Source organism: Schistosoma haematobium, chromosome 2 (assembly GCF_000699445.3).
Source record: "Schistosoma haematobium chromosome 2, whole genome shotgun sequence".
Taxonomy (NCBI): domain Eukaryota; kingdom Metazoa; phylum Platyhelminthes; class Trematoda; order Strigeidida; family Schistosomatidae; genus Schistosoma; species Schistosoma haematobium.
Window position 1 is genome coordinate 25,016,208 of NC_067197.1, and position 26,898 is coordinate 25,043,105.

General features: G+C 29.9%; 1 protein-coding gene across 1 annotated transcript in view; it reads right to left on the reverse strand.

Moving 5' to 3' along the window:
• Positions 1–26,179, reverse strand: part of MS3_00006549 (uncharacterized protein) — a 50,634-nt gene extending 24,455 nt beyond the window's left edge. The window contains exons 1-4 of the mRNA XM_035730833.2: positions 26,079–26,179; positions 22,488–23,056; positions 9,252–9,331; positions 7,504–7,574 (exon numbers count right to left, since the gene is read on the reverse strand). Coding sequence (XP_035585506.2) covers positions 7,504–7,574; positions 9,252–9,331; positions 22,488–22,600 — 264 coding nt within the window. The 5' untranslated portion in view covers positions 22,601–23,056; positions 26,079–26,179. The remainder of the gene's footprint in view (positions 1–7,503; positions 7,575–9,251; positions 9,332–22,487; positions 23,057–26,078) is intronic.
• Between the last annotated feature and the right edge of the window lie 719 nt (positions 26,180–26,898).

Sequence of the window (26,898 nt, forward strand, 5' to 3'; positions counted from 1 at the left end):
TTAATTTTTAAAAAATTAAAAAGATCCTATTTTGAGTAAGAACAAATCAGATAATGTTTTAACTTAGATGTGATAACCTGTAAAAAACATAATTTGGCAGCAATGAATAATGATTTAATTCTAGTGTACAATTCCTAAGCAATACTTAATGATGATATAATGATTAATCTTCAGGTCTAGTTTTAAACACTATAACTTTTTTTTTTACCAAATATTCTGTATCTAAATCACCTTAACTAGATCCATATTAGAAAGGTGGATAAACATGTAGAAAAATTCTACGCTGTATAAACATATACTCAATATTTCCTTGAACAAATGCCGATGAACTGGAAAGAAGGACACTTCATCAAGATTTCAAAGAAAGGAGACCTGAGCAAATGTGAAAACTACAGAGGCATTACACTACTGTCAATACCAGGGAAAGTCTTCAACAGAGTGTTGCTGAACCGGATGAAAGATGCAGTAGACGCCCAACTTCGAGATCAATAAGCTGGATTCCGTAAGGATCGGTCGTGCACAGACCAAATTGCAACACTACGGATCATCGTCGAACAATCAATTGAGTGGAACTCGTCACTGTACATCAACTTCATTGATTATGAAAAGGCATTTGACAGTGTGGATAGGATGACGTTAAGGAAACTTCTTCGACACTATGGAGTTCCTGAGAAGATTGTCAATATTATCCGGAACTCATATGACGGACTACAGTGCAAGGTCGTGCATAGAGGACAGCTGACAGACGCATTCCAAGTAAGGACCGGAGTCAGACAAGGCTGTTTACTCTCTCCCTTCCTCTTTCTTCTGGTGGTCGACTGGATTATGAAGACCTCGACATCTGAAGGAAAACACGGAATACAATGGACAACTCAGAATCAATTAGACGATTTGGACTTCGCAGATGACCTGGCCCTCCTGTCGCATACATATGAACAAATGCAGATAAAGACAGCCAGTATAGCAGCAGTCTCTGCATCAGTAGGCCTCAGCATACACAAAGGGAAAACCAAGGTCCTCAAATTCAAGGCGGAGAACAGCAAACCAATCACTCTTGATGGCGAAGCTCTGGAAGATATAGAATACTTCACATACCTGAGAAGCATCATCGATAAACAAGGAGGATCAGTTGCAGACGTGAATGCGAGGATTGGCAAAGCAAGGACCGCATTCCTACAATTGAAGAACATATGGAACTCAAAACAACTTTCAACCAATATCAAAGTGAGGATCTTCAATACCAACGTCAAAGCAGTTCTACTGTACGGAGCTGAAACTTGGAGAACTATAACAACCACCATCAAGAACGTACAAGTATTTATAAATAGCTGTCTACGCAAGATGCTTAACAACCATTGGCCGGATGCTATCAGTAACAGCCTACAGTGGAAGAGAACAAACCAGCTTCCAGCTGAAGAAGAAATTAAGAAAAGATGATGGAAATGGATAAGACATACACTACGCAACTCGTCAAACTGCATCACGAGGCAAGCCCTAACATGGAATCTTGAAGGGAAACGGAAAAGAGGAAAGCCAAAGAACACATTACGTCGGTAAATAGAAGCAGATATGAAAAGGATGAATGACAACTGGAAGTAGCTGGAAAGGATTGCCCATGACATGGTTGTATGGAGAATGCTGGTGAGCGGCCTATGCTCCTTCTTGAGGAGTAACAGGCGTTGCAATAATTGCAATATTTCCTCACTTTGCATAATTTTCAAGTCAATGTCAATCCATAATGATAACTAACTTTAAAATCATTAAATTTTTACAAACTCTCTATGGTAATAAAAAAATTATTTTATAGTGTGAGATAGAGTAAAGAAATGTTACCTTTTATCTTGGATACATCAACTGTTCCAAGGTATACCACGTTATATATATATATATATATATATATATATATATATATATTACCGTTTTTAAATTGTTCAATATTTTGTTTGTCTAATTCATTTTGAAAACATAATTATTTACCAATTTATATCAGTTTTCAGTGTATTAACCTACAAATATATCCATTCACAGCAAAATTACTATGAAAGTTAAAGGTATGTTTAAAAAATTCACAAATGATTTCCGTTAAAATAGGCTTCTTTGTGTGCATACAACTTAATAATTATGAACCTCTGAATCATCATCATCATCTTATTTTACTACGTAACAATAGCGTTTCTTTTATATAGATGAAATACTTACCGAAAGTTATTTGTTCTACTGAAATATATAGATAGTAACGAATAATGAATTCCATTAGGAATTAAATTTGAAATAAATATGTTAATATATAAAAACGTGTATACGTGAATGTGTATGTTTTATAGTTGGAATTCTTAATAGCAATTAAGAATGTATCAATACCTATTCTGTTCTCTTCTTCTGTAATCCATTCATTTTTTTGAAAGAAGAAATCGGAAATGTTATTATTTAAAAATGAATAAACAGAATTATTTTCTTGTTTCCCTCAACATGCAGACATTTCTTTTTAATTTTGGTACAGACCAGAAACTCTGTCCCTCTCTCTCTCTCTCTATATATATATATATATATATATATATATATATATAGTAAAATATAAAACTTATTCAATATTTGTATTTGTGTTCTTCTCTTTTTCATTTTTACGGACTACGTTTCTGAAAATAACCATAGCCTTATACAAAATGGTGTTGTGAATACTGTTGAATATAACTTCGAATGAATAAGCATTGAAAACTGGGAAGCAATAGATATTTGTCTTGGAATGTGATTTCATAGAAGTATGCATCCAAAATTGCAACAGAGACATACCTAAGTAGCTTCAGATTTTGTAGTGAGAGCTTAATCTACACACCACTACATTCAGTGGTTAAGATTCTTTTTTTCTATTAAAATACTAAACATATTGATCTCATATAGAATGGAATGGTTTCCAAAGTATAAAATATAAGCTTTAGTTTCTTCATTCCATTTATGCAATACCACTAGTATAAACTTTACCAAAAAACATGACTTGAGATTTGAAAAATTATGTATTTTAGTAAAGAGAACACATTCGCTTTATTATTAAGTTGAATCATAGTGTTTCGAAACTTTGTAAGAAACTCAGTAAACATTAACCTAGAATCCTATTGTGATTGTGTGAAGTTCATGGTCAAAAGTCAAGGAACCAATGCAAAACATGCGTTTAATACATTTTAGTCTACAGTGATTATCTTAATGATAATACTACTATAGAAGTTTTGGAGAGATTATACTTACTGATGACCAATTATGACAAGTAATTCTCTGAATTTTTTTCAGAAACCCTGAAAAACGAAGTTTAACCATGTCGAATGTAAGATAGCACCCCCAACAACAGCATTAGCAGATGGTTGTGCACTATTCCGACTCAGTGATATTATTCACTAGATCTGATGTTTCTGGTTCTTTTTTCCGACTGGATGGTGGATGCCCACCACTGAGGTTCCATATATTAGAACGAAAGAGCCATTTAAGACTCCTCGGTCTTCAGTGATTCTTTAACTAAGACCAAACCAAGAAGTAAACCATAAAGTTAATGATTATAAGAAATAGTTGAAGTGATATCTCATATCATTTATTTTACTTCATGATCAATCTTACAATCATTATATAATTCAACTAGAAATAATCAGAATTATCTATAGTTAATTTTTAACCTAAAAGCATAAAAATTGAATGATGCTTTGACTTAGGACAACTTTTAATCAACAGTTGATTTAATTGTCACGTCAACTATGAAAATCATTGATTCACATGAAATCCTTACTATAACTAAAACTGACAACAATAATACTAAAGAAGTGTAATTGTAACATTATTTCGAAAGTATAGAAAGTATAAAAATACGGTTATGTAAAACAGATTGAAACAAACCGAATTTATTTATTGTAACCGAATTGGCTATGAATTATCCATGGATAACAATAATTGGTATACATCGTTTTACATCAAACGTTTTGGGGGTTAAAAAAAACAAAAAATCATTTTTATATCAATCAATACTTGTAAAACTATTTGTAATCAGTTTAAAGATGTACAGTTATAGTTGGGATTTGTTTCATTCATTAAATATGGGAATTAACATTAGATTTTATTCATGAGATAAACACTGATATTAATGTCCATTAAAACAATTCTATATAATCAAACCATAAAGTTTAGAGTATACAAAGCAACATAACTAATGTAAGCTATTCATGTTCCAAATTATTTTACGTTTTATTATGTCATACACTATTACAAATAGATTGGCATCATATGGATAATGATATTTAGCAAAACAGTAAAATATTCATTTAATTCCATTATCCTATATTTTTTTTTACCTATTCAAATATTTAGTCTAACTTTAATCGTTATTGTGTATATCATGTAACCACATATTTTTAATATGACTGTCATCAGTTATAACATCAAATCTCTAACTTAACACGACTATTTCTTTGAATAATAATTTAAGCATCCACTTAGCTACAAAAGTTCTTATCTAATTGAATGTTTCCTTTGGGTTCTTAGAAGTTTTTATTCTTCTCACTATATTCGCATAATAAGCTACTGATAAATAAATATAGATTAGTAACTGTAAGGGTTTTAATTTTCATATCTTTAAGATTTAGAACTAAGATTTATTAGTCACTCACTAACCTATAAGGTTCCTGAATTAATGCCTCGATATCTACTGTATCCGTAAAGTAAAATTTCAAAGAGCTTAAGCGTTCGCGTGCCAGAATGAATGTCATGAGTTTGAGTCATGTGTGTGGGTTCATGGATATGTACTGCTTCCAGATTTTCATGAATGGTCTAACTCATGTCGACTTATGAATTCAACTATTAATATTCAAAGTAACAACTTATAAGTGTTGAGTTATCGTTTGAGTACAAACGTCAAAAATGTCAATTTATATTCACCTGATTATTTCATTACTAGTCACTGTATAACATGTAATATTTTGTATGTAAAATGATTTACTTTTTATTAACTTTTCTCTTATTTCATTCACTGTATTACTAACTAACAAATTACAAATTATAAATAATAAGATTCATTTAGTGGAGTTTTGTTCTCTGAGCTGAATGGTTTGGTCGTCCAACTCAGAGAACAAAACTCCACCGGAATCATCCATCTGAGCTACTAATCTTCTCTACCATCTCAATAAGATTCTTGTTAAATGATAACAAACTAAATTTTATAAAAAATAAATAATTTTATTTAATATAAACTATATCTCTATTTATTTGTATATTTAACTGTCAATCAGTAAACAAAATCAGTTTACTTTTACATTTCTATAGTATATCAGATGTACCATTTATTATAGCATTCTTAGTACGTTCTATACTTTTATGCTTATTTGTAAATAAAAGAAAAAAACAAGAAAAAACAAAAACAAACATACAAACACAAACTTATTATATTTTTATTGGAAGAAAAAAAAAGAAAGAAAACTGAAAAACAAACATTATTGTTTGAAAATCAAGTTACTTTCTTTTATTTTTTTATTATTTAATTAAACACTTTAAATAAAATACATTTTCATTAAAAATTTTTTAAAAAAACAACGTAAAGCTTAATTCATGAATTACATTTCGTGACAATTGTATTGGTGACTAAGTATTTCTATTTACAATTTTCTGTTTCATTTTTACAGTATTAAAAAAAGGAGAAGAAGAAAAAGAAAAAGAAAACATTATTGATGGTTCATATCATGGATTGACTTTAGTCAGATGATTATTGAAAACCAAAGTCATTTGAATATACTGTATGTATCAAGTGTATGTGTAATGTATAATATTGTTCATCTTACTTATTTAGAACCCTTTAAGTTTTGCAATGAAAAAGTATTACTTTTAACAGAATGAGTTATTAAGCAAAGATGGATAGTGGCTAGTAGTGGAATCCATGACGCGCATTTCGTTCTATTTGGGACTCATCAGCTGGATGTACCTGCATCTCAGAGTTGATGTTCACTCTAGCACTCAAACTCAGTACCATTCACTTCAAACGCCATCACGTTACCCACTCAGCTACTGAGTCTTGATAGCCACTTGTTTTTGCAATGGGGTGAATCTTAATTCACTTGGTATTGTTTTGCTTGTATCTTCCCACTGAGGTTTAAGACTGCAATTGATCAATCTGTTATTGGCATATGTGCATACTGTGAATTAAGGTAATATCGAAGCATACGCATCGTATGTATATATTACCAATAACAGACTGATCAATTGCAGTCTTAAACCTCGATGGGAAGATACAAGCAAAACAATACCAAACGAATGAATTATTTTTATTTTACAAAGTTTTATATTGATAAATTTAGTGGATTCCTAATATAAGTGGTTTATAGTCAATTTGTTGTGAATTTTGTGAATACACTCAACAACTATGCTGTATGATGACTATACAGTCATATGTATATATTCGTTATTGTTTTAGGCAACTTATTTAGATATTATGTAATAAGCACTAGATAAGTACATCCTTGGAATCCTGAAAGGAAGCGGAAAAGAGGAAGGCCAAAGAACACATTACGTCGGGAAATAGAAGCAGATATGAAAAAGATGAATAACAACTGGAAGTAGCTGGAAAGGATTGCTCATGACAGACTTGGATGGAGAATGCTGGTGAGCGGCCTATGCTCCTTCACGAGGAGTAACAGACGTTAGCTTAACTTAACTTAGATAAGTACATCAAGTCATGAATTTGTATAGGAATACTTTTGAACAAATCATCTAAATCTTTGATGACTTTAGATGTTCAACAATCACAGTAAGAAATATACAAATTTTTAGTGAAATTTGTCAAAAACATAATCAATTAAATGATACTTACTATTGAGGCATAAACTTTTCATGCTACAATTTATGTTAAAAATGTCGTATAGGTTGTGTTGGTTTTAGCTCGATAAAGACTTATCATAGGAACTAACTATTAACGTAATCTGCGCATGATATGATTACATCATTCAATGAAATATATTTATATATATATCGTTAAATTATGAAACCCTAAATAAAGGGACTACTATTAGTTCGAGTTGAAAATTTCGATTAGGAAATAAAAATGATTCAAATCTATCAATGATACTTCAGGATGAATAAGTAAATTGAAACACAATCATAAAAACTCATAAATTATGCTTATATTTGTCAGTATCTATTGTCTATAATGTTTCATTGAATAATATTACTATCTTATGATGATAGATCATGCAATAAATAAATCATATTGCCTAAACAATTGAATACGACGTATTGGATCTTGCTTTTATTTTAATCAATTTCATTTAGTGTATCATTCAAACTTAACTTTATTTGAAATTGATGTTAGTAAATTGATTGGTTTGATTACTACTAGTCACGATTGTCTAACAAAAATCTAATGTGATATATACTTTAGTAAAGTTACCTAGTCACACACACGAAATAAACAACTGAAACAAGCATTACTAATATTATCTTTATAGAATAAATAGTTTATTTAATAACCATAAGATGACTTACCAATTGATTTTTATGATATAATAATTCCAAATTATCGATGCTTACAGAAAGCTCAATATTCGTAGATAAATCTATAGAATAAATGGAACATAGTCAAATTTAAAGACGTTAACATTGATCATTGTTTAAATAGATAATGATAATTTTAATGTTTAGTGTTAAAAATACTTATATTTATTTTCATATTGATTGTTTAGATCTCATTAATGTTAATCAGTCACTGAAATGCAGGTATATCCAGCTAACAAGTCCCAAATAAGATGAAACGTGATTCCTGAACTCCACCGCTAGAAACCACCCATCTCTGTTGAAAACACCTATAGATATATATTTATATTTATATGCAATAAGAGATTACACTGAAAACTGAAAGAAATTTAATGGTTAAATCTGTTTTAGTCTTGACTAATAATTACGGTGCATTACGTGATCACTAATCTAGACTGAATGTCACTTTAACAGTAGAAGTGTTTAAATATTCCACAGAAAGGCTCGGATTCAGACTTAAAACTTGTTTTATAAACTGTCGTCAAAGAAGTTCATACTTACCTAAGAATCCTACGGTATACAATACTTCCTATAAATTTTTTATTGAAATGAACATTTGAAATTAGCATGGAAGTAACTAGGAGGATTTCAAAACTTTATGGAATAATAATCATATCATTATAAGACTAGGATACTTAATACAATTGTTTAAGTATGAAACTCTACACTTATTTTACACAATATTTATACGTATTTATACAAAGATGATACAATTTAGTTTTATTTCTCAATTTGTAACACAAATAAATGTCTAGATTCGTTCAATCGACTGGTCTTTCAACTTTTAACTAGTTATTTGGCTATACTTTAATATCTCACTTTTCTTCATAACTCCTGAGAACAATTCTTGCATAGTCTGATCAAATTAAACAAAAATTTTGATAGATAACTAATTATCTTCTATAGTAAGTAGAATGTGTAAATATTGGTCAGTAAATATTACTTACATCGTTTTAAATAATTTAATGTTGAAAAATAAAATTTAATAGTTGAATTCATGAGTCTATCTAAGCTAAATCACCATTGAAAACTCAGAAGCACTAAATGGTCGTTTTATCCTAGTGTAGGACTCTTCAGAAGTGTGCATCTAGGATCCTGCAAAAGGTATTCGACCAGTGAATTCAACTATTAAAATTACAACAAAATCTGTAAACCTCATTCTGATCATAAAAATAAATTAGTGAGATTTCTATTAGACAAGTTATTTAGTACAACTGCTATGAAACAAACATTCATATTATTTGTGCGTTAAATTCTGTTATTATTTGTTTTAATATTTGAATTGTAGATGCTAGATTATAACATTATAAGATGCTTGTGGATTATTCAATATCAAATACTTTATGAAATGTTTAGATTTTATTCGTTTTGAAGACTCCTTTAAAAAAAGTACTTGTACGCGGTATCAAAACTTGTAAATATGACGAATGTATACAGGATTCCAGCTGAGAATCCATAAACAAAGCTATTATCATTATCACAGTTAGTTATATATAATAAACCCTTATGGGACAGGGTAATTTTACATTGGTTTTCAGGAGAACCAGACACCATCCGGACTTTCACGTGACAACCTAAACAGTACAGCTCAACCCTGTTTAACAGGAGAACCAGACATCATTATGCTAGACGTTTACCATTTAAATATTTTCTATTAACTCAAAATTTATATAGGTTATGTCAAAATAAAAGATAACTACCAGAAGATAGCTTTGGTCCCATTGATGGACCTGGTAAGTAACGATATAACTGAATCCATAATTGTTCCAACAGTTCAGGGCTGAAAACATTTAAAGAAACAAAAAGATGAAATTTTAAAGTATATTCATTATACATATATTTAATGTCATTTATCACTATTTACTAAACTAAAACATAGTAGGTGTGGTGATATTGATCAATAGTAGTTAACAATAATGAAAATAAATTCATTCTTGACTTTCCTAAAAAATCTTTATTTTCAGTGTTATTTATCATTCATCTTGCTGTGTTGAAGTAATGAGATAATTTACCAGATGTAGATTATTGTCAGTTTCTACATTGACTAACTGATATATTGTTTTTCATTAATAGATGTTACTTCAAATGTTTATAATACATTTTAGAGTGTTAGTGTGATACATCAGTTTGTTACTCAAATTAATGGTTATTTTAATATATGTTATATTTGCAAACAAATTATAAATCAAATTACCTAGTTATTATTAGCATTATCTTCTGTAAATTATGAAATACACATACTGTGGCGTGTGCTACTTATATTGACATAAGTAGTGTATGATATTAGTCGTGAACAGAAGGTCTGGCAGCAGAGAGACAAGAGGATCGAACAGTAAAGAATGGAAACAAAATGCAATTTGCATGAAAATGCAAGAACAATGAAGTCTGAGTCATTTTGAGACAATTGATGGACATTTTGCAAATTAAGCATTTACTTCATGATTGTTACATTTTATTAACAAGTCCTGTAATTTTGTGTTAAATGCATTCGACTGTCCCCAACCGTGTTCTCTTCACTGCAATACCAGCTTAGAAACCAAAAGGGTTAAATATGCCTTAAATTGACTCAAGTGAGAAACTGGATTCATCTAGTATAACTACATATACAATGAATTTAATCTTTTTTTTTAATTTGAGAGATGAGCTAATTATAATCCTACTTTGATAATAAAATTCTAAAATCAATAATCTATGGAACTTAACGGTCAGATAATTTCTTAAGTTATTCAAACTGCATTAAATAAAAATATAGCTATTATTTATATGAATATTTGTGAGGTGTAAGTGAATAGTTTGACTGTAGTTGACCACTGAGTAAATAGGGGGTCTTAAATATAAAATTTGTATATTTAATAATTGCAGCAATTTAAACCTAAACACTCCCAGTTTTTCGTTTGGCATGAATATAACCTGTATATGAGATTTATAGACAGCGAGATATCATATATTTTGTATTGAAAGTGATTTTTAGTCGATCTTGAATTAACAATGTGTAAATCATTTTGTATAAGTCACATCATGGACTGACTTTAATCAGACAACCATTTACAACATTTGAAGAGTCACATTCCCAAACGAATCAGACATTCGATGCTTTCTGATTTTTACTGATTGTCTAACAAAGGTCAAATCATGGTTACAATCATAAAAGTCAATAATCTTTACAAACCCACTAAACGTAGTAAATCCTCATGAAATGTTTTTCATATTAACATAATTGTTGAAATGCTGTAACCGAAATTCAAATAAAAACAATAGTGATAATTTTTTATCCATACTTTTCAATTGAGAAGACAGATAATCAGAACTTAACTTAATTGATGCACAAGGAAAATAATGACGTCTATCCACTGTGATCTATTTTTAGAAGTGTTTAGGTAAACAGTCAGTTTATTTCCTAAATTATGTAATTGAAAAATGTAAATTTTTATTATTGTATTAACAAGAGAATTATGTAACGTATCGCTCACTCTTGAGGAGTTAAAGTTTGCCGGTGAATTGGTGAATAGAGGCGGATAATTCATGACTAATTATTTCAATGCATATATGTGTGTGAAACATAAAGGTGTTTGTATACATCTATCGAAATGTGAAGTGTAGAAATACTGTAAGAGCGAAAATGGATAGAAAACCTAAAAGAAAAACATTTCCTGGAAATATTTTACAGAATGATCTATTCACAAATAAGTAAATAAATACTTTCTGATTAAACTATCTGTATTAACCTAGTTTTGTAAATATTGTTATTTGATATGAAAGTTGGTGAATTGATTTGGAATCTAGTGATGGTGAGACTATAATTTATGGACGACCTTTAGGTGACGCTAAAGTGTACTTGAGAATGTCCACCTACTGACTAGAGCTAAATGAGGGTCTTTAACCAACGTTAAAGATAAGGATTATGATTTACAGTTGATGGTCAGATATAGGGATTAGATTTAGTGTTTTCATCACGAACTAACATCAGCTGAAATGTCAAGACGCTATTTAACCAAATGGATAAAGACTTTCGCGCCGAAATGCAAAACATGTTATCGTAAATCTGATTGGTTCGTCCATAAATTATAGTTTCACCCTAGTGATTTATGAACTGTAATTTTAAATTAGAAGATCAGCAAACTCTTTGTCAGTTTCAAGTAGTTAAAATTCATAGTAATGAAGATTAATTTTAGAAAGGTATTTGCTAAGAGTTACAAAACACCTATCTAGTAGTAGGTTAGTAATAATTCGATCAATTATCAAATATGTAATTTCAACAGTTGAGATCATGAGTCAATTAAAACTAGACCACCATGGAAAACCTGGAAGCAATGGATGGCCGTTCCGTCCCACTGTGGAACTCCTCAGCAGTGGGCATCCACGACCCCGCCTCGCGGGATTCGGACCCAGGACCTATCGGTCTGATGCCAGACGAAACGGCCGTTCAGTGCTTCCAGGTTTTCTATGGTGGTCTAGCTTCAGTTGAATCATGATATCAACTGTTGAAATCACTACAATCTCCACAAAACCCCTTCTGATATCAAATATGTTATTGTAATTTAAAAAGACAAACTTCACATGTACTTATATATATATATATATATATATTACTTACTTTGTAAGGAAAATGGTAAACCGTGAAAGCATTCTTGAGAGAATGTCTCAATTACTTGACATTGGTTAAGGGATACTTCTTCAGTTATGATGAGTTTATATTGATCTTATCTTAAGGTTTATTAAGATAAAGTTATTTCAAGTTTTAACACCATAATTGGATTAAAACAAGTTCTTCTAGAGATCTTAGGCTTCCTGAAGTAGTTCTTATAATAAGTTGAGAGCACAGAGAGTTAAGAAGTACAAACTTTTTCATTTATTTTGTAGTATACAACTAAGATATTTAAGCACTAGCAAACCTGATAATTATTTAAAATGATTTTTTAATAATAATATGAAGAGTCAAAATCGATTAGTTGTAAACTTGACAGCGTTTTACACGAGGTTTTCAATGCCATTTCATTATTACTGAGGAGAAAATCTTGATTTACTTCATTTCTATATGACTACAAATTTTATTAGCGCTAATTATGTTTACGTAAAACAGAATACAGTTTCTTTATTGATGTTTTGTAATTAGTTAGATTAGGGGCAATTGAATATTAATAAATATATAGTACTTAGGGAAATTTATCACACTGATAATAAAGTTATTTTATAAGATTTTAAGAACAAACAACCTTCCACTGTGATAAACTTGAAAACGTTTAAATAGTAAAAAACATACTAGATGGTGGTCAAGATAAATCATGAGCTAGCTAAAGTTACAAATGTTGGTCAATAAACCAGAAACATCGGCTTAATGTTTAAGCACAAGTCTTGAAACACAAAAATTTGAAGTGTGATTATTGGTGAAGTTATATGTGCACACAGGATAGAAATTTCACTCTAGTATGAAACAGCTGTTCAGGGATACCTGGTTTTCACCGTCACTCTAAGATTTGTCTTTAGCGAGCACTACTTTCAGAACAAAATAATCTCCACAAAACTACTTAATCTAGAAAAATACTATGTTAAGAAACTGATTTATCTTTATGAGTTTTTTTCTACACACAGTATCGAATTCGTCAATTGCATTAGAAGAGTGTTTTTTAACGCATTATATAGTTCATGGTAAAACAACCAAATACTTGCGATTAGATATTTACAAGTTCATGAATAACCCATATGACGCATATTCAAAAACCATGACCTATTCAGACATATTTCATTAATCTTTATTTTGTGCCGAATATCTTGAATTTAAACTACATACAATGACACATTTTGCTGACTAGTTGCCTTGCCTTCGGGTATCTATTCACTTATTATGCTGAACAGTTTGTAACCGACTGCAATTATTAGTACTAAGTTAAATAATCAATTCCACAGGCATAAACATGTAAAATTGCTTTATGTCATATCATTAAAAAATTGAAACAGAGCTATCGATCAATCATCAGTTCGATCTTTATTTGTCAGTCACAAAGTTTTATTTGCCAGTTAACTAAGGTATGTACAAATGTACAGTTCAATCATGTCACTTGGATAATAGTGTCATTTATTGAACCAAAACTTTATAGTACGCGTTAGATCATAACTAGGGTGATTTACAATATTTTTCTTGATTATTTATTGGCTAAACAAACGGATAGCAACTTACTTAAATTTACTAGCAATCATTTAAATTTATTTATTTGCCTTTCTAACAGATAAGAACTGGATATGAATATTGACCTGAAGGAGATCTTTGGAATAGCTTTTGCAAAATATGATCAGCCTAATTTAAATGCTCAAAAATATACCAAACTAATTTTTAAACTTCGTAGTTTACATCACATGTTGATGTTAAATGAAAAACATAGATCACTGGGCACCTGGATCATAACCATACCAGTAATCGAAACTAGAACCTTTTATTCTCGTTGTGAGCGCTAAAATTTTAAACCATTCTGCTTATATCCAATAGATTACATGTTAAACTTCAAATAAATTTGGAACTGAAAAATAATCTAATTTGTCTGCAGAGTGATTAATAATTTCAGGAATAATATTATTTTTGTTTTAATTTATATAATTTTGCATAGAACCAAAAGCATTAACTAAGTAGATACTAATAGGTAATTACAGATTATTATTCCTATATCATAAATTCATCACAATTTATTCATTCATTTGTTGTATTCTAGCGGTAGGTAAATATTAGTCAACTAATTATTAATGAATAGTTCCGTAAATTAATAACTATGCTAATATATTATAAATTCAATAATAAATTATAGAAAAAAAGGAGAGCTGTTAATTATATATAAATTGTAGAGGGTTAATAAACTAGTGATGTAATCAATAAATGGGTTAATATTTCCTATATTATGCAACTCATTTATTTATATCTCATAAAACATCCCTTTTTTGAAATGAGAAAGAGAAAATGTAACACGTTGTCATTTAGTACATGGTTTACGACAAAGACTAGATACAAAGAATCAGTAAAAACCAAGAACAGTTAAGCAGATTTTTGTCCTATTATGTAACATCACTTTAATACCTAGTCAAAACCTCAAAGAGAATAGAACCTAGGACTGTTAGTTCTCATTGTGAGTGATGAATTTTTGAACCATTGAACAGAAATTCAACGGTTAACATATCTAACTTTAATCGATTCACATTATTATGCAATCCTTTTTAATGCCATCAGTGGATAAAAATCCCTTACTTGATGTAGATAAACTCGAATGATCATGGCTTGTCATTAGAACTCGTGAAAAGGAAAACGTATTAGAATGGTAGCTTTCTACAGTAATCTGGATAAAAGTGATCCCTGATGTAGACTAAGAAATGTGGCAACATCTGTAAACTTAACTGTAGTAATGAATAGTTATTGGATTCAATATTTTAATCGATACCCTGTATGAATATTCATTTCAAAATCCTTTTTCATAGAATTTTTATCCAAAAAGTTAGGTAATCAATCCATCTTCCATTCAATAAATCTACTGTTTTTATTCACTAACATTTTTTTGTCGAGTCAATGACGTTTATACTGAATAAATTTTATCCTCACTTTTTTATTATCAAAGTTAAAATTTACTGATACCAGCATTTTTTCTCATTCGACGCAAAAAGAAAAAGAAATAAATAGTTTTCACTGATTAAAATCATGAGTCAGTCGAAGCTAGATCGCCATCGAAAACCTGGGAGCACTAGACGACCATTTCGTCCTAGTATGGGACTCCTCAGCAGTGCGCACCACGATCCCTCACCCCACGAGATTCGAACCCATGACCTATCAGTCTCGCACCAGGCGCTTAACCAACTAGACCACTGAGTTGGCATCCAACAGTGTTAATGTCTAACTTCAACCAATCCACGAAGTCGCCACTGTACACCACTGTCATCAGCGAGCTGATAAATAGTTACCTACAATTTATATTTTACAATTCCTATGTTTCCTTAATAAAATATACATTCGGTTATAATTCTAAAGATGTTTGATCACCTTTATGTTTCTTTTTTTATCTTAAACCTTTATTATAATGTACAAATATATATATCTAATTAAATAATATTATCAAACAGACAATAGACTAAAATTAAAATTTTAAAAATGTCAGGGTCATTAGTAACATAATGAACTCCTAGTTAGTTTGCTGTTGTTGTTTTTTCTCTGTTTATTTATTCATATGTTATTTATTATCTATGAACACTATTCATATGATTTATGTATGGAATATTTTTTTCATTTTTTTATTTATAAATTCCATGTGAACTATTTTTCTTTCATGAAATAAATTATCATTGTTTTTCTTTCTTTTTTTTCCTCCTTATTTATTGTGTGTTTTTTGTTTTTCTATTCAACAAACAAAAATGTATTCCGATTACTGTAGAAAGCTACCATTCTAATACGTTTTCCTTTTCACGAGTTCTAATGACAAGCCATGATCATTCGAGTTTATCTACATCAAGTAAGGGATTTTTATCCACTGATGGCATTAAAAAGGATTGCATAATAATGTGAATCGATTAAAGTTAGATATGTTAACCGTTGAATTTCTGTTCAATGGTTCAAAAATTCATCACTCACAATGAGAACTAACAGTCCTAGGTTCTATTCTCTTTGAGGTTTTGACTAGGTATTAAAGTGATGTTACATAATAGGACAAAAATCTGCTTAACTGTTCTTGGTTTTTACTGATTCTTTGTATCTAGTCTTTGTCGTAAACCATGTACTAAATGACGTGTTAAAATAGGATATTTTTTCATTGTTTCAGTTGATTTTTTTATTATTCGCCGATAAATTTATTTGAAAATCACTTGATAGATTAGGATATTGTAAGATTTTGAAAGATATGTTATGGACATATTTGATAACCTTGTGTTTTCTACACGTTTGAAATTGTATGTCTTTGACATGTAAGCAACTTATGTACCAACTATTTTCATCAGGATAAACCTTTTAGCAATTATCAATATATATGTATATATATCATTATTTCAGTTAAGGCTCAAAATTTAAACATTCATGTAATGAGATCAAACACATTTATCTTTATCCAAAACTGTCAACTGCCACTGTCTAACTTTATAAATAAACCTGGATTTTTATTATATCGTGAATATAAACAGATTCTGATGCTTTACTCCATGTAAATGCAACATCCTGTTAATATACTACAGAAAATAATATATTCTTTATCTGATCACCCTAGTCTGACAATGAATGTGAATAGCTGTAAACATAAATATTTTAAACTCTATTCCGCCACGGGATCAAGGAACATAATCTTAAGATTTAGAGTGGGATCTTTTGAAACTCGTCAATATATTTAATGTATCAATTTGAAATAAGAGAATCATTTGGTTATTTAACAATCACCGAAATAAGTAAAGTTTCTTATTTCCATAAACACAGTTCGTCAGTTATTTAGTTGATGTAATTTAGTCTACTTAAGACATGCATATATTTAAAAAAAGTAGAGAAAACAAAGTTCGGACCGCACGTAACAACGTGAGTTCCATTTTCTCAGCTCAGAGAAACAAAAATGTTGAGTATACATTTTATTATTTATAAAAAAACATTCCATTCAATCACTTCTACTTATCACCATTAATACATTTAAAGCGTTACTATGTCATCAGTGTGTGCATTAGTCACAGAATCACTATATAACTGAATGTTCTATTCAAAAATATAGTTTGGAATATTTATTAGCTTTACATTTATCTTCATTTTATAAAATAAACCTTTTCTTGTTGTAGAATAAAAACCATCAAATTTCCTTTCAGTCATATGGTATCCTTTATGCATTCTATTCTCAATCATTACTTTCTAATATGAAATATATTCACACATATTCAATTATATTTCAGAGCTATAATCAAAGTAAAGTGTTGGAGTTGAAATTAAGTTAAGGACTAAATCAAGTTTAATTAAAACTAATTTCTTTTATCAAGCGTTAAGTGTACTATATGACCTAGGTTTTGAATTTCGATAAGTCTGTATTGAATACTCAGAAGCAAAAGTAATTAATAGTAAATCTCCACCGAGTAGACTAAAGTATGCTGACGACTTTCAACAGCTTTCCAGCTAATCTGAAAGGAACATCTTTTATGATAGAATTTATGATACAAAAGTAATATAATTGTAACAAATAAAAAAAAGTATTAACATGAATAACAAGTTTTTCCATGCTGGAATTCTATGCACTCAGTGTCAAATCAAAACACTTTATGTGAAGACGGCCAATTAAATGGTTAAGTAGCATTTTATCTGAACTACATATAACTTAGGGTATCTTTGTTACGATTGATCAAAATACACAACCTTAAATTCCAAGCAAAAGAACCAATTTCCAACTTGGAGAAAATTCGCTCAGTGGTTATACGGCAGAAATTTGCTCATTTTTAACCTTAAAAACTGAATGTAGAGCAATATTGTTAAATTCCGTATAAAAGCCATACAAACTGTCGATTTTGACCATAAATTAATCTGTTCATTTCATCTATTATAATTGTCATGTCTAATTTGACACTGTCGACTAATAAATTCTATTTTCACTAATAGACTATTATAAATATCAGTTCCGTATTTCAAAATTTGTATTATGAGCATTTTAGTCTAACAACAGGATACGTAAAATTTAATTTTAATTTCAAACTGGAGTAAATAGACAGGTATTTAACGGTACTGAACTTTAGTCACTTCATACTTTTATGACATTTAACCACTGAGTAATGTACTTAATGTACCTGATTACTTTTGTTGAAAAAATATTATAATGAACAATTATTTATTATTTAGTTCTTACATAAAGTATATCTCATTGAAATTACATAACGATGGACGTTTTTAATGTACATACTACATCACAGTAATAATTTTTTAAAAAAATTATTGGAATGGGTTTTGTGGAGATTTTAGAAATTTCACTGATTGGAATCATGAGTCAATCGAAGCTAGATCATCATGGAGAACCTGGAAGCACTGGATGACCGTTTCATCCTAGTATGGGACTCCTCAGCAGTGCGCACCCACGATCCCTCACCCCACGAGATTCGAACCCATGACCTATCAGTCTCGCACCAGGCGCTTAACCAACTAGACCACTGAGCCGGCATAAATAAATTTTTACTTCCTGAAGATAAAATGCTTTTGAAGTGGAAAGTTTAGTACAAATGTAGATCCTTCATGTTCTATTTTTCCTTAAATGATCAAGCATAAAATCAAATAACATAAACGAATAAATAGTCTATAATTACTTACCTGAAAGTTGTAGATGTCTGGTTGAGTCTGTGTGAAAAATGAGGTTATATTATTGATAGGAATATGTAAATTTCGATAATGCAATGAGAAGGCAAAGTTTATCAGAATTATGTTGATAAACTTCGTCTTCTCATTGCATTATCGAAATTTATCAAAGGGACTAATTGTTTTAAACATTTAAATTCTTAAGAAAACCTAGTAGATGTTCTATTTTATAGTGAAAAATTGACGCTTAGTTGAGGAATAATCGAGATGAACAAACTTCAAAGCAGTTTATTATAATAATTTAAATCATCTTTCTTATAAAGTGAATTTTATAGGTTAAGAAAATGAAAGAAATTAAAAGTTTAGTTGGCATTATTTAACTGACAGTTATTCATTTACATAACAGACAGAAGGAGATTTTGATTTTTATGTGGACAAGGCATCAGCAAAAGTAAAGTGCTCATCCTAAACAACTTTTACACAAAACCACAAGGGGTTGAGTTAAGATTGGGTCGATTTCGGAAAACTTTGTTTTCTCATTGCATTGAAGAGAATAACTGTTTTGAGTACTTCAAAATTTATCCTGATAATATATGTATAAACATACACATATATGTAAGTCAAACATACTGTCAGTTAAAGAGAGAATTTAAAGATTGAACTTCAGATTCTAATGTCCAACAATGTTGCATAAGAACTGAAATAAAATTGATAGTTTTCTATTTAACATTAGTGACAGACAAAGTTCACAATTCTATGGCAACACGAATTTAGAGTCTTACTAAAATCATCCTTCTCACATGAAAACAATCAATTAATTTTTGGGCTTATTTCAGTGAAAATTATATTGTTAGCATTGATTCACTTTGTATTGTTTGTTTGAATCTTCCCATCGATGTTTAGGACTGCAATTGATCAGTTTCTTATTGGCATATGTGCATACCGTGCGTGTTGCCACGATACTGCCTTAATTCAAAAGCATTATAAACAAAGATGGATAGTGGCTACATGTGGAATTCAGGACGTGCGTTTCATCCTTTTGGAAGATTCGAGTGAACGATACCAAGTGAATTTAAACTCCAGCCTGTTTCATAAGCAAGTGGCTATCAAAAATCAGTAGTTAAGTGGATAAGGCGATAGTGCTTGAAGCGAACGGTACTGGGTTCAAGTCCTAAAGTGAACGCCAACTCCGCAATGCAGGCACATCCAGCTGACGAGTCCCATATAGGACGGAACGCGCGTCCTGGATTCCAGTGCCAGCCACTGTCCATTTTTATCTTGTTAACACCTCGAGATTGTATATTTAAGTGATTTTTTCTGTGTAAATTTCCCATAGGTGAAGTGTTTACTTATCCATAAATTATTATTTATCATGTCTTTGTATTTTGAATATTTGTATTCTTTTTCTCATTTATTCAGCTCCATTTTCATTGTATTGATTTACAACATCAAACAAAGTTATGATTGAATATTGACATACAACTGTTGGTATTCTCGTTGCTTATAACGCTATACGTATATATACCTAATTATAACAACTGACAATGATTCATATATCTTTGTTCGGACTAAATCACATCTAATTTGATTTACTTTTTATGAATTATTACAATCATAATTTGACTATACGAAACAAACTGAATAATGTAAATATGTGGTGTATGCTACTTATGTTGACAGATATAAGTAGTAGGTAACACAAATCAGAAGCGAAATCCCCATCAAAAGAGGATGGAGAAGATCGAATTGAAGAGAATCGAAAAAAGAAACATAGAGGAATCGAAATAAAAACAGAATTGTAAGTATCATAAAGAATTTAAACGACAACTGATGAAAGATTTGCAGATAAAATTTTTAATGTATGATTTCTATACCTTATAAATACGCTATAAATTGATTTTCCCCACCTGAATGTTCATTTACTACACATATACAGTGAATAACTGACAAATTAAAAGAGATCCACTGCTTGGTCACAATAATATAAATAAACTTTAATTTTCTTAAAGAAAATTAGTACTACTATTTACTTTCAAAATGAATATTTCATCTATAATGCAGAGTAATGATAATAAGTAAAATCTTATGGTATGAAACCGACAACTCGATATTAACTATGAATCACTTTCTTTGTTTAATTTAATTGTGTTCATTATAGACATATATTTTGAAGAACACTATTAATTTCGGGGGTTATTTTTTGATATGGCAACATAACAACTTATATCATACACATTACACACTTATGTATCCCATTGATTTGTTATTCATATGTTCCTAAAAACAATTTTTGATCGAATATAGATTCAGTATCACACTAGAAAATGAAATATAAGATGCTCATAAACAACAACAAATATTCTTGCTATGCTACTCTGTGATTAGTTATTGTCGAAAGTTGTTTGAACACGATAAAGCAGTCCATTTTACAAATTTCGATAGAACTATGAGAAGAAGGAGATGATCCGAAAAAAATGTGATGTATTTGAGTCACACATTTCTAACAATCTGATTACACATATAATTCTCAGGGTATTTTTCTATGAAAATTAATCAATGTCAACTAAATGAAAGTTCAGGTAAGAAAGGTAACAAAGGGGAGAGAAACATTTTACATCACATACAAAGAATAAGATTTTGTGGCGTTATGATTCAGTGGATTGTTTGTATAGATTCTCAGTTTATTCAATTAATTCTTATTTGTACATGAAAAACTTGATTATTGTGTACATGTAGTCGTAAAGCCTGATAAAAATCAAGTCGCTCAATTACTGTCAAACTATTCGTTCTAATCTTGACGAATATTCGTACAAGTCTTTATTGTTGTTGTTGTTTTCATTCTAAATGTACATAGTCACTTAAAACAATCATACTTAGATCCTTTAGTCGCTTTAATGATCATATTTGTGAAACTGCTGGTTACTTTTTCTTGTATAGCAATTATCTTACGTCCATTGAATGAAGTAATAATACTATGCCCTTAGTTGTAAGCATGTTTTGCTCAATAGTACTGGAATGCTATTTATATACAGTATGCTCATATAATAAAAAATCATGAACAGTTTTATACTAAGAACAAATTTTATTTAAGTAACATTATTATGAATAATATAAGAACCAAAATATGAAGATACCTTGACAACAAGTGGGTATTTTAGAAACAAATGTAAAAACAGCCAATCTTTATAGATGGTGTAGGTTATCATAAATATTTTCCCTTGATAAAACCAAAGCACTATTCCTTAAATAATAGTGCAAATGAAATCTTGGTCAAGCAAAAAGTTGTGAAACATTTCATTTACTATTCGGATAACTAGTTGAGAAAATGAATGCCTGAAACGTCCATAAATCGATATGATATGAACAATAATAATCTAAGTATTATTTAAAATGTCACTTAAAATAGTAGATGGAAGCTTAGAAGATCAAAATCAAGAAGACTTTTAAAATTTTGAATGATTTTAAGGTAGAACATTCAATCTATTTGATTTACATGCAAACGAGTTCTAAAAAATTAAATTTTCATTTGAATTAGTCTCTATGTGAACGAATTCAGTACTTTGATTATAAAATGAACTGTATCGTCTTTAAAGACTATGTTACTCAATATAAAATTTGAAAAAAATATCTTTGGGAAATATGAATATAATTTAATAACGCATACAAATCAACTTACTCATTTGGTGTCATATTTGATTGTACAAAAATTAAGTTACATATAAATGTTGATATAATGTAAATGTTAAATTCCATTTTAATAAATCTCTTCGATATAACATTTACCCACATATTTATATGACCATCACTTTTATGTAGTCACAGTATTACGCTGCAAATTTACTCAGGATCTTTGAATGAACCAATATATCCGAACACTGACTTTTCTATTTTAAATAAGAAATAGGACTTTTATTTGACTGTGTGTATTCTAATGAATAATGTAGACGAATACTTTATGCATATGAGAACTGAAAACTTTCCAAAAGATGGAATTATATTTAATTGAATTTCACTTAAAATACAACAGTATAAAGTTTATTTTCATTGGTTGGTTTGATCTGCATTCTGATTGGTCGATTGAACGTCAATGTTATGTCAATCTGCGAATGAATAACTTCATAAAAATATTGGAATAAATAATTCTCCATTTCATCAGTTTTAGAAAGAAACAGTTTTACAAAATACTAAGCATCAAAAGTTATGAAATCACCTTCATTTGATTTGTGGTAATTTTCGAATAAGATTCTACAGAAAAAAAAAGAAATAGTTCCCATTTAAATATATAGAAAAAGTTCAGCGAAGGAATTACTTTTCAACGGATTTATTATCAAGATATACAGTTGTATATACATACCTGAAAATTCTTTAAGTAGCGATTCCTTAAGGACATGATGACGCAATAGAAATATTATATTACTACATGGTGTAATGTAGATGATAGCAATAAAACATCGTGTTTATACAAATAGAAAGTTTTGTAAATTTTATAAGTCAACAACGATTTATAATGTAAATGAAGATAATTTAAAACAATAATAATAAATAATTAAAACAATGTTGTTCCGACACTTTAAAGATAGTATAGTGATTAGATGAAATGAAGTGACATCGAAGACAATTATGAATGAAATCATGTGTATATGGGAAATAATTGAAGAGAGAGGTGGATATTTCCAATTACGAAATATAATAATAATAATAATAGTTCAAGGTCTTGGTAACGGTAAGGATATGACGAACTTGTTTTGAACACACAGTTCTGTTTTGGTCTCGTGGATGATAAGAGCATCTGTTGTTTTGAGGAGTAGGATATTAGGAAATCTAGATAGATTTGGATAAATTATACGAACAAGCTCAAAATGAACCTATGGATAAGTGAAGTGGTTTGAATCGATTAGATGTTGAAGATTGGGACTCTGATGCCGCTCAGTGGTCTTAAACACATTATGTATAAGTAAATAACAAATGGGTTTCTTTTATGAAGTTTTATTTCTCAGTAATGTGATGGTAAGTATTTGCTGCCCATAATACAAATGTTTGCTTGTTTCATTGTTTTAAAAAATAAATTCTATCACAGACCATGTCTGCAAATTAGTGTTCATTTAGAAGCTCTTTCTTAACTATTACAATATATTTGAGAATATTTAAACGTTCTTTTTAAATAGAAATCAAAGCACTTTACCTGATTTCATTTATATTAGAATGGTAATGATTATGATTAACAATACAAAGCAGTGAATTCAAAACAAGTATATTCAAATCATTATCTTGTATTTCCCAATATTCTTCCGAATGATAACACATTTCAATAAAACCCTTAAATGTTTTCATAACTTTCACTATTTTTTAATTGTATGTTTAAATAGTTTATTAAGTCCTTATCTCATTTCACTGCTTCTTACTTAATTTAAAGCATTTCCAGAATTATGTAATCTTTATGCGAACAAACAATGGGAAAAATGGCGGCATCATAATTTATCCTAATTTATATTACGTTTAATTACTTTAAATTAGACTATAAAACAGTATTAACTGCACAATACAACATTTAAAAACACTAGTTATTTATTAGTACAAACAATTCTGAATTCATATATTGTAATTTGAAAGATACATTTCCCGTTCCTTTTGATCATTAACTTGAATTCATAATCGCTAAATTGTCAAAATGTACGTTCATTGTTGAAGTATTTATGGTTTGATATGATGGAATCATCATAAATAAAAGAATAGTAGAAATTAGAAGAACAATGATTCCCATCTACCATATACTTTGATGTTGAAGTAAACAATAAAATGAGAAAATATTTTAGAACTACTAATACCAACGTCAAGGCAATTCTACTGTACGGAGCTGAAACTTGGAGAACTACAACAACCACCATCAAGAAGGTACACGTATTTGTAAACAGCTGTCTACGCAAGATACTTAACATCCATTGGCCGGATGCTATCGACAACAGCCTACAGTGGGAGAGAACTAACCAGCTTCCAGCTGAAGAAGAAATTAGGAAAAGACGATGGAAATGGATAGGACATACATTATAAAAATCGTCAAACTGCATCACGAGGCAAGCCCTAACATGGAATCCTGAAGGGAAACGGAAAAGAGGAAGGTCAAAGAACACATTACATCGGTAAATAGAAGCAGATATGGAAAGGATGAATAACAACTGGAAGTAGCTGGAAAGGATTGCCCATGATAGGGTTGTATGGAGAATGCTGGTGAGCGGCCTATACTCCTTCACGAGGAGTAACAGGCGTAAGCAAGTAAGTAAGTAATTTGAAATTAACAAAAATAAATTTCATTTTATTTTCAAATATCAGTCGTACTGTATCAATAGCGACAAAATGTAGCTAATCAGATTATTGAGAAATTTATGCTGCAGTGAACGTGATGGAGATCATTTGAAATGATTTCAGAGAAATATGGGAATCTGTTCCAAACTATTAGAAAATAGATTTTGATAAAAATTTAATCTGCTGTGTAAATAAAGAATGAAGTAACATAATTAACCGAGCTCATTGCTCAACATTAGTCACAATCGATTATGTTTCAGTCTGTTTGAAGAATTTCAAAGCCTTCTGATCACCATTTATCTAACTATATATCTGTCTTCTTTATATTATTGTCGTTCATTGATGTTGTACAAATGTTTGTGTTAGTACTTGTAACCATCAAAACATACCCGTTTCACTGTGTTAGATTTCAGATTATTAAATAGACCAATGTTGTATCATTTTCTATTATTTATATTTTTTTAAGGTCTCCGTAGAGTAAACAAAAAAAGGTTTTCAGAAAAATATGATAATAGAAATTTCAATTATGCCATATGTTTCTCAATAATCACGGTTGATATGTACAACAATTGAACAGAATAACTTAAGAATACACATAATCGAGGAGTACAGATTATCTCCATATTACAATTTGTTAGCTTCTGTTGATTGATTCTATCAGCCGTTAATTATTTTTACTGCTATATTAAAAAGGAAACATCTAGAATTTACCTTCTATTTCAAAATTTAATAAAATCTGTAAAGTTTTGAGTATATTATTTCAATAAAAAAGTAACTACCCAATAATATTAACTTAATGTAGTACCATAATTTTTAGTTTAGTATAGAACTCTCTTCGGCGGCTTATGCTCCACTGGTAGTAACAGGCGTAAATAAGTAAGTAAATAGAACCCTCGGGAAACGTCGTTTGGTAAATGAATAAATGTCTCTTTAGAATATATTCAAATTGTATTTATATCAAACTTACTTCAATGTTGTTTTCAAAATATAACTTCTTTCACTCATATTCATCCATTAGAGTTGTACTGTGATAGATTTCGATACAAACGCTTTGCCCTCAAACCAGAGAGTTGAAATTCAGTGACCTTGTCAAAAAGCATGACATAATCTATGCTAATGGAGGACAGAAACTTGAATTTCTACGTGTTTTGAGTTCTGCAATTACGATTTCTCACAACACTTTTGATGATAGGTCTTGATGGTAGTCGTTAGTGAGCATATGTTTAAAATTATTTAACACCATTTTCATTACTTAATTACTTACTTACGCCTGTTACTCCTCGTGAAGGAGTATAGGCCGCTCACCAGCATTCTCCATCCAAGTCTGTCATGGGCAATTCTTTCCAGCTACTTCCAGTTGTCATTCATCCTTTCCATATCTGCTTCTATTTCCTGAGGTAATGTGTTCTTTGGCCTTCCTCTTTTCCGTTTTCCTTCAGGATTCCATGTTAGGGCTTGCCTCGTGATGCAGTTTGATGATTTGCGTACGTTACGTTACTCAAAAGGATCAAATATAGTTAATGGTGTAATTTTTTAGTACTGCAGATGTATAACATCTTATTCAACTTTTATCGAACGACACAATAAAAGTATCATATTTTGGAACATTTACATCCGAAGTGCTTTTCAACATGTCACTACTTTAAACAAATTACAAGCAGTATGAATTGATTTAACAAATTAGGTAATCACATTACATTCAGGGGGTAACAGGATTTATAAATCCTATAACTCGTTACTTACTTACTTACTTACTTACGCCTGTTACTCCCAATGGAGCATAGGCC